Genomic DNA, 15553 nt, shown 5'->3' with positions numbered 1-15553 from the left:
CTCCTGTATTCCATGAGATCTAACCTTGCTAATCAGTCTTCCATGGGGAACCTTGTCGAACGCCTTACTGAAGACCATATAGATCACATCCACAACTCTGCCCTCATCAATCTTCTTTGTTACTTCTTCAAAAAACTCAATCAAGTTTGTGAGACATGATTTCCCACGCACAAAACCATGTTGACTATCCCAAATCAGTCCTTGCCTTTCCAAATACATGTACATCCTGTCCCTCAGGATTCCCTCCAACAACTTGCCCACTACTGAGGTCAGGCTCACCGGTCTATAGTTACCTGGCTTGTCTTTACCGCCATTCTTAAACAGTGGCACCACGTGTGCCAACCTCCAGTCTTCTGGCACCTCACCTGATACAAATATCTCAGCAAGAGGCCCAGCAATCACTTCTCTAGCTTCCCACAGAGCTCTCTGGTACACCTGATCAGGTCCTGGGGATTTATCCACCTTTAACCGTTTCAAAACATTCAGCACTTCCTCCTCTGTAATCTGGACATTTTGCAAGATGTCACCATCTATTTCCCTATATCTTCCATATCCATTTGCACAGTAAATACTGATGCAAAATGTTCATTTCGTATCTCCCCCATTTTCTGTGGCTCCACACAAAGGCCGCCTTGCTGATCTTTGAGGGGCCCTATTCTCTTCCTAGTTACCCTTTTGTCCTTAATATATTTGTAAAAGCCCTTTGGATTCTCCTTAATTCTATTTGCCAACGCTATCTCATGTCCCCTTTTTGCCCTCCTGCTTTCCCTCTTAAGTATACTCCTACTGCCTTTATACTCTTCTAAGGATTCACTCGATCTATCCTGACTATACCTTACATATGCTTCCTTCTTTTTCTTAACCAAACCCTCAATTTCTTTAGTCATCCAGCATTCCCTATATCTACCAGCCTTCTCTTTCACCCTGACAGGAATATACTTGTTCTGGATTCTTGTTATCTCATTTCTGAAGGCTTCCCATTTTCTAGCCCTTTACCTGTAAACATCTGCCTCCAATCAGCTTTCGAAAATTCTTGTCTAATACCGTCAAAATTGGCCTTTCTCCAATTTAGAACTTCAACATTTAGATCTGCCCTATCCTTTTCCGTCACTATTTTAAAACCAATAGAATTATGGTTGCTGGCCCCAAAGTGCTCCCCCACTGATACCTCAGTCACCTGCCCTGCCTTATTTCCCAAGAGTAGGTCAAGTTTTGCACTCTCTCTAGTAGGTACATCCACATACTGAATCAGAAAACTTTCTTGTACGCACTTAACAAATTCCTCTCCATCTAAACTTTTAACACTATGGCAGTCCCAGTCGATGTCTGGGAAGTTAAAATCCCCTACCATAACTACCCTATTATTCTTACAGATAGCGGAGATATCCTTACAAGTTTGTGTCTCAATTTCCCTCTATGAGGAGATCTATAATACAATCCCAATAAGGTGATCATCCCCTTCTTATTTCTCAGTTCCACCCAAATAACTTCCCTGGATGTTTTTTCAGGAATATCCTCCCTCAGCACAGCTGTAATGCTATCCCTTATCAAAAATGCCACTCCCCCTCCTCTCTTGCCTCCCTTTCTATCCTTCCTGTAACATTTGTATCCTGGAACATTAAGCTGCCAGTCCTGCCCATCCCTGAGCCATGTTTCTGTAATTGCTATGATATCCCAGTCCCATGTTCCGAACCATGCCCTGAGTTCATCTGCCTTCCCTGTTAGGCCCCTTGCATTGAAATAAATGCAGTTTAATTTATTAGTCCAACCTTGTCCCAGCCTGCCCTGACTGTTTGATTCACTTCTGTTCTCAACTGTACCAGTCTCAGATTGATCTCTTTCCTCACTATCTCCCTGGGTCCCAACCCCCACCTTATTAGTTTAAATCCTCCAGAGCAGTTCTAGCAAATTTCCCTGCCAGTATATTAGACCCCTTCCAATTTAGGTGCAATCCGTCCTTCTTGTACAGATCACATCTACCACAAAAGAGATTCCAATGATCCAAAAATGGAAATCCTTCTCCCATATACCAGCTCCTCAGCCATGCATTGATCTGCTCTATCCTCCTATTCCTGCCCTCACTAGCTCGTAGCACTGGGAGTAATCCAGATATTACTACCCTTGAGGACCTCCGTTTTAAATTTCTGCCTAACTCTCTGTAATCTCCCTTCAGAATCTCAACCTTTTCCCTTCCTATATCGTTGGTTCCAATGTGGACAATGACCTCTTGCTGGCCCCTCTGCCCCATGACAACATTCTGCACCCTCTCTGAGACATCCTTGATCCTGGCACCAGGGAAACAACACACCATTCTGCTTTGTCTCTGCTGGACACAAACGTCTGTCTGTACCTCCGACTACAGAATCCCCTAAACACAATTCATCTCTTGGAAGCTGACATACCCCTCGTTGCATTAGAGCCAGTCTCAATACCAGAAACTTGGCTGTTCGTGCTACTTTCTCCTGAGAATCCATCACCCCCTACATTTTCCAAAACAGCATACCTGTTTGAAATGGGTACATCTACAAAAGACTCCTGCCCTAGGTGCTAACCTCTCTTACCCTTCCTGGAGTTAACCCATCTATGTGACTGTATCTGAGACTTTCCCCCCTTCCTATAACTGCCATCCATCACATACTGTTGCTGTTGCAAATTCCTCATTGCTTCTATCTGTCTCTCCAACCAATCCACTCGATCTGATAAGATTCGCATCCAACAGCATTTATGGCAAATATAATCCGCAGTAACCCTTAAACTCTTTAAACTTCCACATCTGACAAGACGTCCGTATCACTGCAAAGGCCATTTTTGGCAGGGAGGAAAGGATCGTGTGAGGGAGCCGTGGTTTAATAAGGAATTGGAATCCCTTGTTAAAGGGAAGAGGGCGGCCTATGTAAAGATGAGGCGTGAAGGTTCAATTGGGGCGATTGAGAGTTATAAGGTAGCCAGGAAGGATCTGAAGAGAGAGCTAAGAGCAGCAAGGAGGGGACATGAAGAGTCCTTAGTTGGTAGGATTAGGGAAAACCCAAAGGCTTTCTATAGATATGTCAGGAATAAAAGAATAACTAGGGTACGGATAGGTCCAGGAGGAGAAAGTGAGGTCTGCAGATGCTGGAGATCAGAGCCGGAGATGTGTTGCTGGAAAAGCGCAGCAGGTCAGGCAGCATCCAGGGAACAGGAGAATCGACGTTTCGGGCATTAGCCCTTCTTCAGGAATGAGGAAATCTCTCTGAGTGAGAGATTGAGCCCAGCAAGTGTAGAGCGACTGCAGGCCCAAGGCTAAAGGAGCTCTACAATTTGGAATTTTTGACTTTATTTCTTATTTACTACTTTATATTAAGAAGAACTGTAATTTCCACTTTTAACTTATTTCTTTATTTTTCAACTTTTCACCAAAGATGTGCAGGTTAGGTGAATTGGCCATGCTAACTTCCTTAAATAAATAAGTTAGCATGGTCAAGGATTTGAAGGCTAGCTGGATTAGCCATGGGAAATGAAGGGTTACATGGATAGGCTCGGGGGTGGCATGCTGTTTAGAGGGTCGGTGTGGACTCGATGGGCTGAAAGGCCTGTTTCCTTACTATGGGATTCAATGATTTGGAGTTGTTACTGAGGTGTTAGTTCTATTGTTGGCAGTGTCAACTCTCTGTTGGGAGGCTTAATTGATACAGTAACATGTTGAAATGCTTGGAAATCTAGACAGGTGATAAATTATTAGGAGAAAGTGAGGACTGCAGATGCTGGAGATCCGAGTTGAGAGTGTGGTGCTGGAAAAGCACAGCAGATCAGGCAGCATCCGAGGAGCAGGAGAATCGACGTTTCAGGCATAAGCCCTTCATCAGTTATGCTGATTTACTGCCACATCTAACAGTGGCATCTACCAACCTTCAAAGATACAGCTGGGAATTTGCTGGGTTCAAACAGAAAGATTCCTGTGAGACACAGCAGAAACACAAGTTGCTGTTCGCCCTCAAGGTACCAGTGGAGATCCCCTGCTCAAACTTTCTACTTCTTATCAGCAAGGGAAACTATTCATTTGTACGCAGACTTATTCAAGTCGATAAGATATGAAGGGTGCTGTAAACAACTAAAGCATGAAGGCTGGGATTACATAGATTTCAGGAAAGGGGAAGAATTTCAGAAAGTCTCTATGAAGGTTAAGCATATGCTAAACGGAGCAGCCCCTTCAAAAGCTGATCAATGTTCGGAAGAAAAAGGAAGACTCAATTGCCATAAAATAATGTCACTTTGCTAACCTGTGGTCACCCAGCAGAGGAGCATTCTATTCTTGGTCAGACAGCCAGTATATCTAAAAGCCACAAAGAGTGCTTAAATAAATGTTGTTGATAAAAAAAAGCAACATGCCAACTGTAGTCTGCTGGGAATATTTTCACTTCAGAGTCAGGATTTTGTGGATTAAAGCTCATATTTGAGGTGTAAACTATACTTTTAAAAAATTTATTCATGTGATCTGGATGTCGCTGACCAGGCCACCATTTATTGCCCATCCCTAATTGCCCTGGAGGTTAGTTAAGAGTCAACCACATTGCTGAAGGTCTGGAGTCACATGTAAGCCAGACCAGGTAAAGATGGCAAATTTCCTTCTTTAAGGAATATTAGGGAACCAGATAGGCTTTTCCAATAATCAACAATGGTTTAATGGTCATCATTAGGCTCTTAATTCCAGATGTTTGTTAGATTTAATTTACACCATCTGCCCAGACGTTATGTGGGTCATGGGATTAATAATACAGTGATAATATCACTAAGCCATCACCTCCCCATAGGCTGATACCTCAGATAAAATTTTGCCCCCTCAGCCTGCAACATGCTTTCACACAGTTTGTAAAATTAGATGGCCAGGCGACAGGATGAAATTTTGTCTGGTGTGTCTGGTGTGCTTTTATCTCAAAAAGGAGCAACTACCTTCCCCACGCTGCTGGCCTATTACTGATGGCAGGAGAGTCTGGGTATCATGCTGCCAACCTCACTGTGGGATTGCAGCAGGATATCCTTCCTGTTGGACATCCTATGTCCAATCCACATTTCCCCAATGTAAACGGATACGCCGCTTGTTCCCAAGCCCCTTTGTTAGGGTCTGTCTGACTGGCCTTGGCAATGTCGCTGAACGTACTTCAGTTGAACCCTCTTGTTGCTGCCCCTCAATGGCGTCTGTGCAGTACCAGTACTGGCCACAGCTCCCAGTGGCACTGGAACTGGAGTTCTGCCAGCCTTCCAATTGACCAGCAGTAACTGGAGGCAGGATATTGTCTTATAAGGGGTGGAGGTCAATATCTCAGACTATTAACATCTCCAGTCCTAGATTTATCCTAGGATTCTCTGGGAAGCAAGGGAGGAGATTGCAGAGCCATTGGCCTTGATTTTTATGTCCTCTTTGTCTACAGGAGTAGTGCCAGAAGATTGGAGGCTAGCAAATGTGGTTCCCTTGTTCAAAGAGGGGAGTAGGGATAGCCCTAGTAACTATAGGCCGGTGAGTCTCACTTCTGTTGTGGGCAAAGTCTTAGAGAGAATTGTAAGGGATAGGATTTATGCACATCTGGATAGGAATAATGTGATCAAGGATAGTCAGCATGGTTTTGTGAAGGGCAGGTCGTGCCTCACAAACCTTATTGAATTCTTTGAAAAGGTGACGAAGGAGGTTGATGAGGGGAAAGTGGTAGATGTGGTATATATGGATTTTAGTAAGGCGTTTGATAAGGTTCCCCATGGTAGGCTACTGCAGAAGATACGGAGATATGGCATTGAGGGTGAGTTGGAGGTTTGGATTAGGAATTGGCTGGATGGAAGAAGACAGAGGGTAGTAGTTGATGGCAAAGTTTCTTCATGGAGTGCCGTCACTAGCGGTGTTCCGCAAGGTTCTGTTTTGGGACCATTGCTGTTTGTCATTTTTATAAATGACCTGGAAGAGGGGTTAGAAGGTTGGGTGAGCAAGTTTGCGGATGATACGAAAGTCGGAGGAGTTGTTGACAGTGAGGAAGGATGTGGCAGGTTACAGCAGGATATAGATAAGGTGCAGAGCTGGGCAGAAAGGTGGCAAATGGAGTTCAATGTAGGTAAGTGTGAGGTGATTCACTTTGGTAAGAGTAACAAAAAGATGGGGTACTGGGCTAATGGTCGGATACTTGGTAGTGTGGATGAGCAGAGGGATCTTGGTGTCCATGTACACAGATCTCTGAAAGTTGCCACCCAGGTAAATAGTGCGGTGAAGAAGGCATATGGCGTACTGGCTTTTATTGGTAGAGGAATTGAGTTCCGGAGCCCTGAGGTCATGTTGCAGTTGTATAAGACTCTGGTGCGGCCGCATCTGTAGTATTGTGTGCAGTTTTGGTCGCCATACTATAGGAAGGATGTGGAGACACTGGAACGGTTGCAGAGGAGGTTTACCAGGATGTTGCCTGGTATGGTAGGAAGATCGTATGAGGAAAGGCTGAGGCACTTGGGGCTGTTTTCATTGGAGAAAAGAAGGTTTAGGGTTGACTTGGTAGAGGTGTACAAGATGATTAGGGGTTTAGATAGGGTTGACCATGAGAACCTTTTTCCACGTATGGAGTTACGAGGGGGCATAGCTTTGAATTAAGGGGTGGTAGGTATAGGACAGATGTTAGGGGTAGGTTCTTTACTCAGCGAGTCGTGAGTTCATGGAATGCCCTGCCAGTAGCAGTGGCCCTCTTTATGGGCATTTAAACGGGCATTGAATAGGCATATGGAGGATCGTGGGCTAGTGTAGGTTAGGTGGGCTTGGATCGGCGCAACATAGAGGACCAAAGGGCCTATACTGCACTGTATATTTCTATGTTCTATGTTTTGCTCCTTCACAATCTACAGACCCAGAAAATAACACCGTCTTATTCCTCTACAAAACACTGCACCAGGTTAAATTAAGAGCTATGGCTTATATTTTAAGTTTAATCAAGAGACTTTTCTCCAAAAACATATAATCAAGAAAGAACCCACTGTACTCTCTTCTGTAGCCTCTCTCTTGGACAGACTTAAAACAACAATTAACTTAGAGGGGTGGGATGGTGGCACAATGGTTAGCACTGCTGCCTCACAGCGCCAGAGACCCGGGTTCAATTCCCGCCTCAGGCGACTGACTGTGTGGAGTTTGCACATTCTCCCCGTGTCTGCGTGGGTTTCCTCTGGGTGCTCCGGTTTCCTCCCACAGTTCCAAAGATGTGCAGGTCAGGTGAATTGGCCATGCTAAATTGTCCGTAGTGTTAGGTAAGGGGTAAATGTAGGGGTATGGGTAGTTTGCGCTTCGGCGGGTCGGTATGGACTTGTTGGGCCGAAGGGCCTGTTTCCACACTGTAAACTAAAGTAATCTAATCTAATCTGATTCTGTGTTGTGAACTTCGCCCAAACCGGTTCCTCCAAGATTAGGTGTGAAATTCACTGTTTGTTAATTTTTCCAGATGCACTCTGATGTCCAGCGATACATGAATTCAAAAATAGCAAAGGTAGTAAGTGTGCAGGTTTTCTCTCTCTCCTGCACTGTCCTCACCATGTGCTTCCTTTGTCTGCTCTTCTCTCTTTTAAAACTGCTGTTATTTTGACTTTTTTTTCCCCAAAGTTCCAAAACAATGCAACAGCATGTAAAACAGTAATTGCTGCTCTTGGAATTGGAGGAAATCACCTCCAACACCTAAAATACCTAAAAAAAAAGCAGATCTTACTGCCAGCATCTGGACCAGATTGGCCAATGGGCTGAGAAGTGGCAGATGGAGTTTAATTCAGATAAATGCGAGGTGCTACATTTTGGGAAAGTAAATCTTAGCAGGACTTATACACTTAATGGTAAGGTCCTAGGGAGTGTTGCTGAACAAAGAGACCTTGAAGTGCAGGTTCATAGCTCCTTGAAAGTGGAATCGCAGGTAGATAGGATAGTGAAGGCGGCATTTGGTATGCTTTCCTTTATTGGTCAGAGTATTGAGTACAGGAGTTGGGAGGTCATGCTGCGGCTGTACAGGTTCCCTGGGGTGGGAGAGTCCAGAACTAGAGGGCATAGGTTTAGGGTGAGAGGGGAAAGATATAAAAGAAACCTAAGGGGCAACTTTTTCACGCAGAGGATGGTACATATATGGAATGAGCTGCCAGAGGAAGTGGTGCAGGCTGGTACAATTGCAACATTTAAGAGGCATTTGGATGGATATATGAATAGGAAGGGTTTGGAGGGATATGGACCGGGTGCTGGCAGGTGGGACTAGATTGGGTTGGGATATCTGGTCGGCGTGGACAGGTTGGACTGAAGGGTCTGTTTCCATATTGTACATCTCTATGACTCTAAGCAATAATGAACAAGCTTTGGGAGTAACAAGGGGCGTTACTTACTGCAGAGTACTTGATCTCTCAACTGCAGTTGGATGCAATTTGACTTCTGGGGTGGTAGGATAGAAACATGGAAAGAAGGATATTTGGATGCTATCTTGTTGGACACAATCATTCTCTAGTATTTGTGAGGAACAAGGTCACTTGCTATTAATCCGTCCAAGTCTGAACACTGGACAGTTTTGCTGCATTTGAACACAAATTCCAACATCAAAAGGAGTTGTTAATATTGCTAACATTCTGTAATCAACAGTGAACATGCCCACTTCTGACCTAATCTTGGAGGGAACATCACTAATTAAACAGCTGGAGAGGACTGAGCCTAGTACACTACCCTAAGGAACATCTGCAGGGAAGTCCTGTTGCACAGGTGATTGGCAACAACCACCACCATTTCCTGTGTGTTGGTATGACTTCCAACTAGGAGTGTTCCCCTATTCCCACTAACTCTGACTTTGTAAGGGCTCCTTGATATGCACTCGGTTAAGTACTATCTTGATACCAAGGGCAGTCATCCCCTCCTTCCCCTCAAGATTAGATCCTTTATTCATATTTGGACAACAGCGGTAATGAGGTCAGGAGCAGAGTGGGCTGGGCTGAAACCAGACTGAGCACCAGTGAACAGGTTTTTGCTTAGTAAATACTACTCGTTAAATCTGTGTATGAACCTTCCCATCATTTTGCTAATGTTTGAAAGCAGACTGATGAGGTACTAATTGTAGAGTTAAATTTGTCCAGGCTTTTGTAAATAGGACATACTTGGATAATTTTCAACATTGACATCCACTAATTGACAATATTCTAATGGTACTGGAGCAGCCACATATTTCCACAAACACCACTGTCACTATAAGGTTCATTGGTTTTGTACAGAACGTAGACGATTGAATGGGCATGAATGTTCTATAAAGTGATATGGAGTAGATGAAGGGCTACTTGAAGTGCGTGGGTAAAAATGGGCTACCATTGGGTTTTGTGGAGCATGAGTAAAACTGCTTGTATTTAGGAACTCCAGTATCCAGAGTATGGTTCATGAATCTTGAAGGGCTATGAACTGCACTTCCTGGAGAGGAGGGGGTGAGATTGGGTATTGAGCGAGAGTGAGAGAGATTGAATGAGTGTGCACCACCATGATAGACAGTTTGTGAATGCAAGGTCGGTTTCACTACCTGCATCTTACTTCTTGGGGACACCATGGAGACACCAGTACTGGGATGACCAAGAATTCCAGAATCAGAAAGTCTACAATCTATAGTAATTAGAGGTACATTGTAATAAAGAACTCTTGTGTTCATTCTTCAAAACAAACATTTATACTTTACAACAACTGCAATGATCACCTACTATACATTCATACAAGCACTAGGTTAGTGTGTGATAAATGAAACCCATGCATATTCATCACTGAGCAAGTCAAATTTATGGCAATATTTTATTTTTAAAACTGCTAATTTTTTTAAAAATAAAGATATTCATATTTCCGCAACAATTCAATCTAAGAAATTTAGTTTTTTCAAACGTGACACATTCTTAGCAATTTCCAAGCAAAATAAAACTGAATAAAATGGCAGGATGAAACTTGCTCTACCTGATGTCGGGACAGCAGTTGTTTCGACTGACGACCCATTTATTTTTTCTTTCGATGTGATGGCTGGATTAGATGTTGCATTGAAATTTGCAATGTTTGGAGTCACGTCTTGCAAGGTCTTAATTGTTGTTTCAGTTGTAGCTAGTGTAGAATTCTCACTGGCAGCATCCGTTATATTAGACATTGGTGAATCGTCTCCAATAATTGAGGTTGATCCTGGGTTGGGAGTAATCTGAGCGGTAGTATTTCTTCCTGGTAAACTTGAATTTGTTAAACTTGGAGTGGAGATGGTAGTGGTAGAAGGTGAAACTAAAAGCAAAAAGTAGATCAAAAACTGAAACTGGCTAAGGGCATGCATTTAAAAAAAAACATTTTACATGCATGAAGCAGTGAAAGAGAAATAAAAAAAAAGAGGGAATACAAGTATCACATTGAAAAAAGGGTTTTCATATCACACACCAATACTACACTGTATCCATTAAAGATACACAAAGTAAATTCAACTTTGTTAGGCTACACTCAGAATATGCAAATCACAACCTTCAAATTTGTGCAAAAATAGCTGCAAGTAAAGAAATACTCAGTTGACTCACTGGTATATCTCATGCTAAGAGCTCTGGAATTGTTAATTTAAAAGAAATTTCAAAACCAAGTCCGTGGAACCTATGGTATAGGATTTCTGTATGAAATATTAAAAGGTATATGCTACTATTGGAACTTGATTTATAAACTGATTTAAATTTATCTTAAAAAATCTACTTAATTATTTAACATGTAATGACAAAAACTTTATTGCACAATTAATTTAAGAAGTGATTCCCGATTTACAGATTGGAAATGGAGTGAAGTGCCTCATTGTCACACTATGTTGTCTCCAATTACACATTAGTTTTGTTTTCCTACCTGTCGTGTTCTGCGCTTGGAGACATGTTAAACCACTGCATAACAGCAGCAAAACCAGAAACCAGAAATCCATGGTAAAGCTGGAAGTAAAAGTCAAAACAATATATTAAGTATTTCATGCAGCACAATTCTCAATTGCTTAAGCACACTAAAATATAAGCTAATGCATTTGCATCTAAGTTTGAGATTCTTTTTAACCAAGAAAATAAACAAATGTTAAATTAGAAGATACCAGATGTCAAAATTACTATTCAGTACACAGCAATTTATTAACAAGGAAACTTTTTCTACAATTAAGAATTTGCTTTGAGCATTTCACTTAAGCACCAAATTTAAAAGTGACACTTCTTTCAAATGAGATGTTAAATCAAGGCTCCATTTGCCTGTTTGGGTCAATGTAGAGGTATCCACAGCACCATTTCAGATTCTTCAGACATTACCAAGTGTATCCACAAACTCTTAAGAAATTTCCTTTAATGTCCTAGGATGTTACCCATTGGGTCTGGGGACTTATCAGCCTTTAGTCCCACTACTTTCTTTAATTTGTTTTTCTCCAGTGATTGTTCTTGCACTGATTCCTCTCCTCCTTTTACTGCTCGCTTACCCAACAATTTTTGAATACTAATATTGTCTTATGCTTGTATCAATCTTCACAGTAGATGTTCAACTCTTCTGATTTCTCCTGGTTCCCCACTATTATTCCCCCAGCCTCATTTTTGAAGAGGCCTATGCTCACTTTGGCCTCTCTTTTCCTTCCCATACATTTAAAGAGGAACCGAAAAAGCTCAGAGTGTTTATTCCTCAAGTAGTAAAACTTGCACATAGATAAGTTTTTTAAATGCCTGATAAGTGTCAAGTTTACTTCATAAAAATAATAAATTATGATGAAGTGTTTTTCACTATCACTGGCAGTATGAAGGGGCTTTGCAGCCAATGAAGTAATTCCTAGAAAGCTTAGAAGGAAGATGGCATTGCTTTATATCCTGAAACTGAATTCACTATCTGAAACAGTGGTAGAGACAGAAACCTTCAACACTTTTGAAGGAAATAGCTGAAAATGCTCTTGAGATGCGATAACATATAAGGTCACTGGATTTAACTGTATATGAAAATTAAAATTTTAAAATGCTCAGGAAAAAAATTCAGATCAGGGAGCATGTGTGAACCAGTGAGTTTTGGAGGAAATATACCACTTAGGCAATCCAAGATCTCCATCGATTTTGTCCAGGATGTTCCCCCAAGAGAACACTCCAGTTTCACTGTAAACATTTGAGCATTAAACAGAAGCAAGTCATTTGGCTTGTCAAGCCTGCTCTACTATTCCATAAGATCATGGTTGATCTGGTTGTGGTCACAACTTTACTTACCTGTTTGCACCCCATTGCCCTCAACTCCCATGTTTGTCAAAGATCTATTCAACTCAGTCTTGAATAAATTTAAAATCCCAGCCATCTGTATGCTGGGAAATACAATTGCACAATGACAATCAAACAAAAAAGTCTTAAAAGATGAGCTTCATTCTTAAATTCTGCCCTCTAGTTCTCTTTCCCCCTCAACAAGAAATGTCCTCTCGTAATAGTTCCCCAGGACGTTCTTTCAATCAGATCACCTCTCATTTTTCTAAACTGAAAGGGATGTGGGCATAACCTGTTCAACATTTCATCATCAGATAAGCCCTTCATCCTGGGAATAAGCCAAGTAAAGTTCCTCTGTTGTTGTTCTTCTGAAGCAACTGTATCTATATTCTAAAACTGAGACAAAAACTATTCAAAACACCCTAGAGAGAGTCATAGAGATGTACAGCATGGAAACAGACCCTTCGGTCTAACCCGTCCATGCTGACCAGATATCCCAACCCAATCTAGTCCCATCTGCCAGCACCCGGCCCATATCCCTCCAAACCCTTCCTATTCATATACCCATCCAAATGCCTCTTAAACGTTGCAATTGTACCAGCCTCCACCACATCCTCTGGCAGCTCATTCCATACACGTTCCACCCTCTGCATGAAAAAGTTGCCCCTTAGGTCTCTTTTATATCTTTCCCCTCTCACCTTAAACCTATGCTCTCTAGTTCTGGACTCCCCCATCCCAGGGAAAAGGCTTTGCCTATTTATCCTATCCATGCCCCTCATAATTTTGTAAACATCTTACCTTCTCATGAACAGCTGCACTAAAATGTGCCTACTCATATTACAATTCCCTTGCAACATTTGACATTTTAAGTGCCTTCCTAATCACTTTATGTACCTGCAAACAAACTGTAAACAAGGACTTTGGACACTGTGCACACAGCTGGGCCACCACATCCTTCTGTACCATTGATTCTTGCAATCTCTCTATTCATTTCAGTGGTGTACTTTTTTTCTAGTCTTACCACTAAAAGAGACAAATTCATATTCGCCCAAATTACTCTCTATCTGCCCATGTTTGCCCACTTCTGTCTAAAACCTTCTGCAGACTTTTTACTTCCTTACAGCAATCCACTTTCCTAACTATCCTTGGTTTCATCAGAAAATTTAGCTACCACGCACTCTGACCCTTCATCCAAATCATTGATATAGACTGATGATGGAGGAGCTTTGCTGCTGTGGCCACCTTAGACTGTGCTCTCACTGCTGATGTAGAACTATCACTTGCTCCAATCACTGAGAGGAGCCTAGGAGGCCGCTGCCTCCAATCCTGCCACCACCTTCGACCCCGGGAGGCTGCCACCATTCCTCACATGGCCCACTCTCGCTGCTGTGAAGCCACCAATTAACCCGCCACCAAAAGGCTTGAAAGAAAAGAAAAAAAAAGAAAGAAAAGGAACAAATGTAAAATGAAAGAAAAAGGAAGAAAGCAAACAGGAGCAGATGAGCCCCAGGCTCAGGAGCCCACATGCAGCCTGCTATACTGCAGCCTTGATGACAAATTTGAGAAATGTTCCAGTGACACGTCAGACCAACAGGTTTATAGTTTCCCGATTTCTGCTTCCATCCTTTCTTCAAATAAGGAGTTAACATTTGCTATTTCCCAAACCGCTGTTACCTTTCTAGAATCTAAGGAATTTTGGAAGAATACAACCAATACATGTACTCACTGTACTGACACTTCTTTTGAGACACAAGCATGGTCCTGGGATTTGTCTACCATTATCTCCAAGAGAGTTTTCTTAGCACAGTTTTTCTGATAGTGATAATTCTTAGAAATTCATCCTTCCCTATTAAGTAACTGTTTTACCTTGTTTCAATCAGGGTCTCGATTCAATGTGTTAGGTGAGCTATGTAATGGGACAGATGTTGTTTTTAGATTGAAATTGTACAACATTATGTCCTTTTTTAAAATTTTCAAACTTTTAACCTTAAAACAAATTGATTGAGTGCCTTGAGCCCCTGATTTGTTTGAAATTCTACAATGCCTGTTTAAAAAGAACAGTTGGGTCACTGGCCATGCTTTAGCCAGATGAGAGTATTATATTAAAATATCTTTGCTGCTGTGTTTTTAATGCAGAGTGTTCACAAAAAGAAGAGTGCATTTTTAGTTTGATGTTTTGTTAAGATTTTCTATAGAACATTAGAACTTGAGGCTGGGCTGTTTAAATTCTGTTAATTATTGTTAAGACTTCGCTGGTCCCCTTCATACTCACATTCAAAGAATGTTGATCTCTACCAAAGATACCAACATGTAATTCCAACTGTTTAAATTAACATATTTAAAAATATTCAGCATTTGTTTCCCACGAATATTTGAGATTTAAATCTGAACTGAAACTGGCTCTACAATTGCTAAAGCACAGGAAATATTTTGTTGTTTTCTTGCTGTTCCAGATTTTGGAAATACTTTTCCTGACAACTTTCACATTAGCCAAGTATTAATATGTTAAAGGAAAAGAATTTTTGAAAACCTGATTGGGGTCCTCCGAGGGTTTGATTTTAGGACCATTGTTTAGAATTGACTGAATTATTTAGGCAGTACAATTCAGAAGTTTATAGATTGTATAAAATTTGATAATGTCATAAATAGCGAACAGAGTAACAGACTTCAAGATGGAGATTGTTGAAATAGGCTAGCATAATTTAGTGTCGTTAATGTGACTGTGTTCATACTAATAACCACCTTGGTAAGGAAGGGATGAGGGAGGAAATGCAAAGATACTTTCAGCAGCTAACATCTTCTCTAGAATTTCTCCATGCACAGGTAAAGCTTGCCTTCAGACCACCGCACACCCCTCCACAACCTGATCCAATGGATGCAATCAGTTCCCCAGTCATGAGCATGAAAAGTGAAGAACGTAACAGTGAAGAGGAGGTCGGTACACGCTGTGTCAGTGGCCTGTCAACATTAAACCACATGAGCTTTACCTTGTCTTTTGATCATTTAAGGAACATGAAGGTTCACTGATTAAGCTAACATCAAAACAGCCGGTTGGGCTCTGTTACATTTAATAGCAGAGTGGGAGCAGAAGCAGCAAAGAGTGCTATGTTCACCAAACCTGCAACTGCAGTTGCTGCACTGCACTCTCAGACGCGCTGGTATCCTCCATCTGAAGCATCTCTGCAAGGACGGAAATGTTGTCACTTTTGTGAAGCATTTAATTTTCCTTATCCAAGAAATCAGACTTCTCCGTGGAGTGATGCACAAGGACAACCTGAATTTTGTTTTCAGGTTGGACTTTACTAAGAAACTTTTGGAGAACTGGATAGTTTCCACTTGATTTGGGGGGATGGAGTGGTCA

The 15553-nt window shown here is 41.8% G+C and overlaps 1 protein-coding gene across 6 annotated transcripts in view; it reads right to left on the bottom strand.

Moving 5' to 3' along the window:
• The window catches only part of ptpra (protein tyrosine phosphatase receptor type A), a 308647-nt gene that overhangs the window by 200655 nt on the left and 92439 nt on the right, over nt 1-15553 (bottom strand). For all 6 annotated transcript variants that reach the window (XM_043701175.1, XM_043700933.1, XM_043700779.1 and 3 more), the window contains 2 exons: nt 10838-10917; nt 9935-10243 (listed from right to left, as the gene is read on the bottom strand). In XM_043701175.1, coding sequence (XP_043557110.1) covers nt 9935-10243; nt 10838-10910 — 382 coding nt within the window. In that variant the 5' untranslated portion in view covers nt 10911-10917. The remainder of the gene's footprint in view (nt 1-9934; nt 10244-10837; nt 10918-15553) is intronic.

Source organism: Chiloscyllium plagiosum, chromosome 1 (assembly GCF_004010195.1).
Source record: "Chiloscyllium plagiosum isolate BGI_BamShark_2017 chromosome 1, ASM401019v2, whole genome shotgun sequence".
Taxonomy (NCBI): domain Eukaryota; kingdom Metazoa; phylum Chordata; class Chondrichthyes; order Orectolobiformes; family Hemiscylliidae; genus Chiloscyllium; species Chiloscyllium plagiosum.
This window is presented reverse-complemented; position numbering and strand designations above follow the sequence as displayed.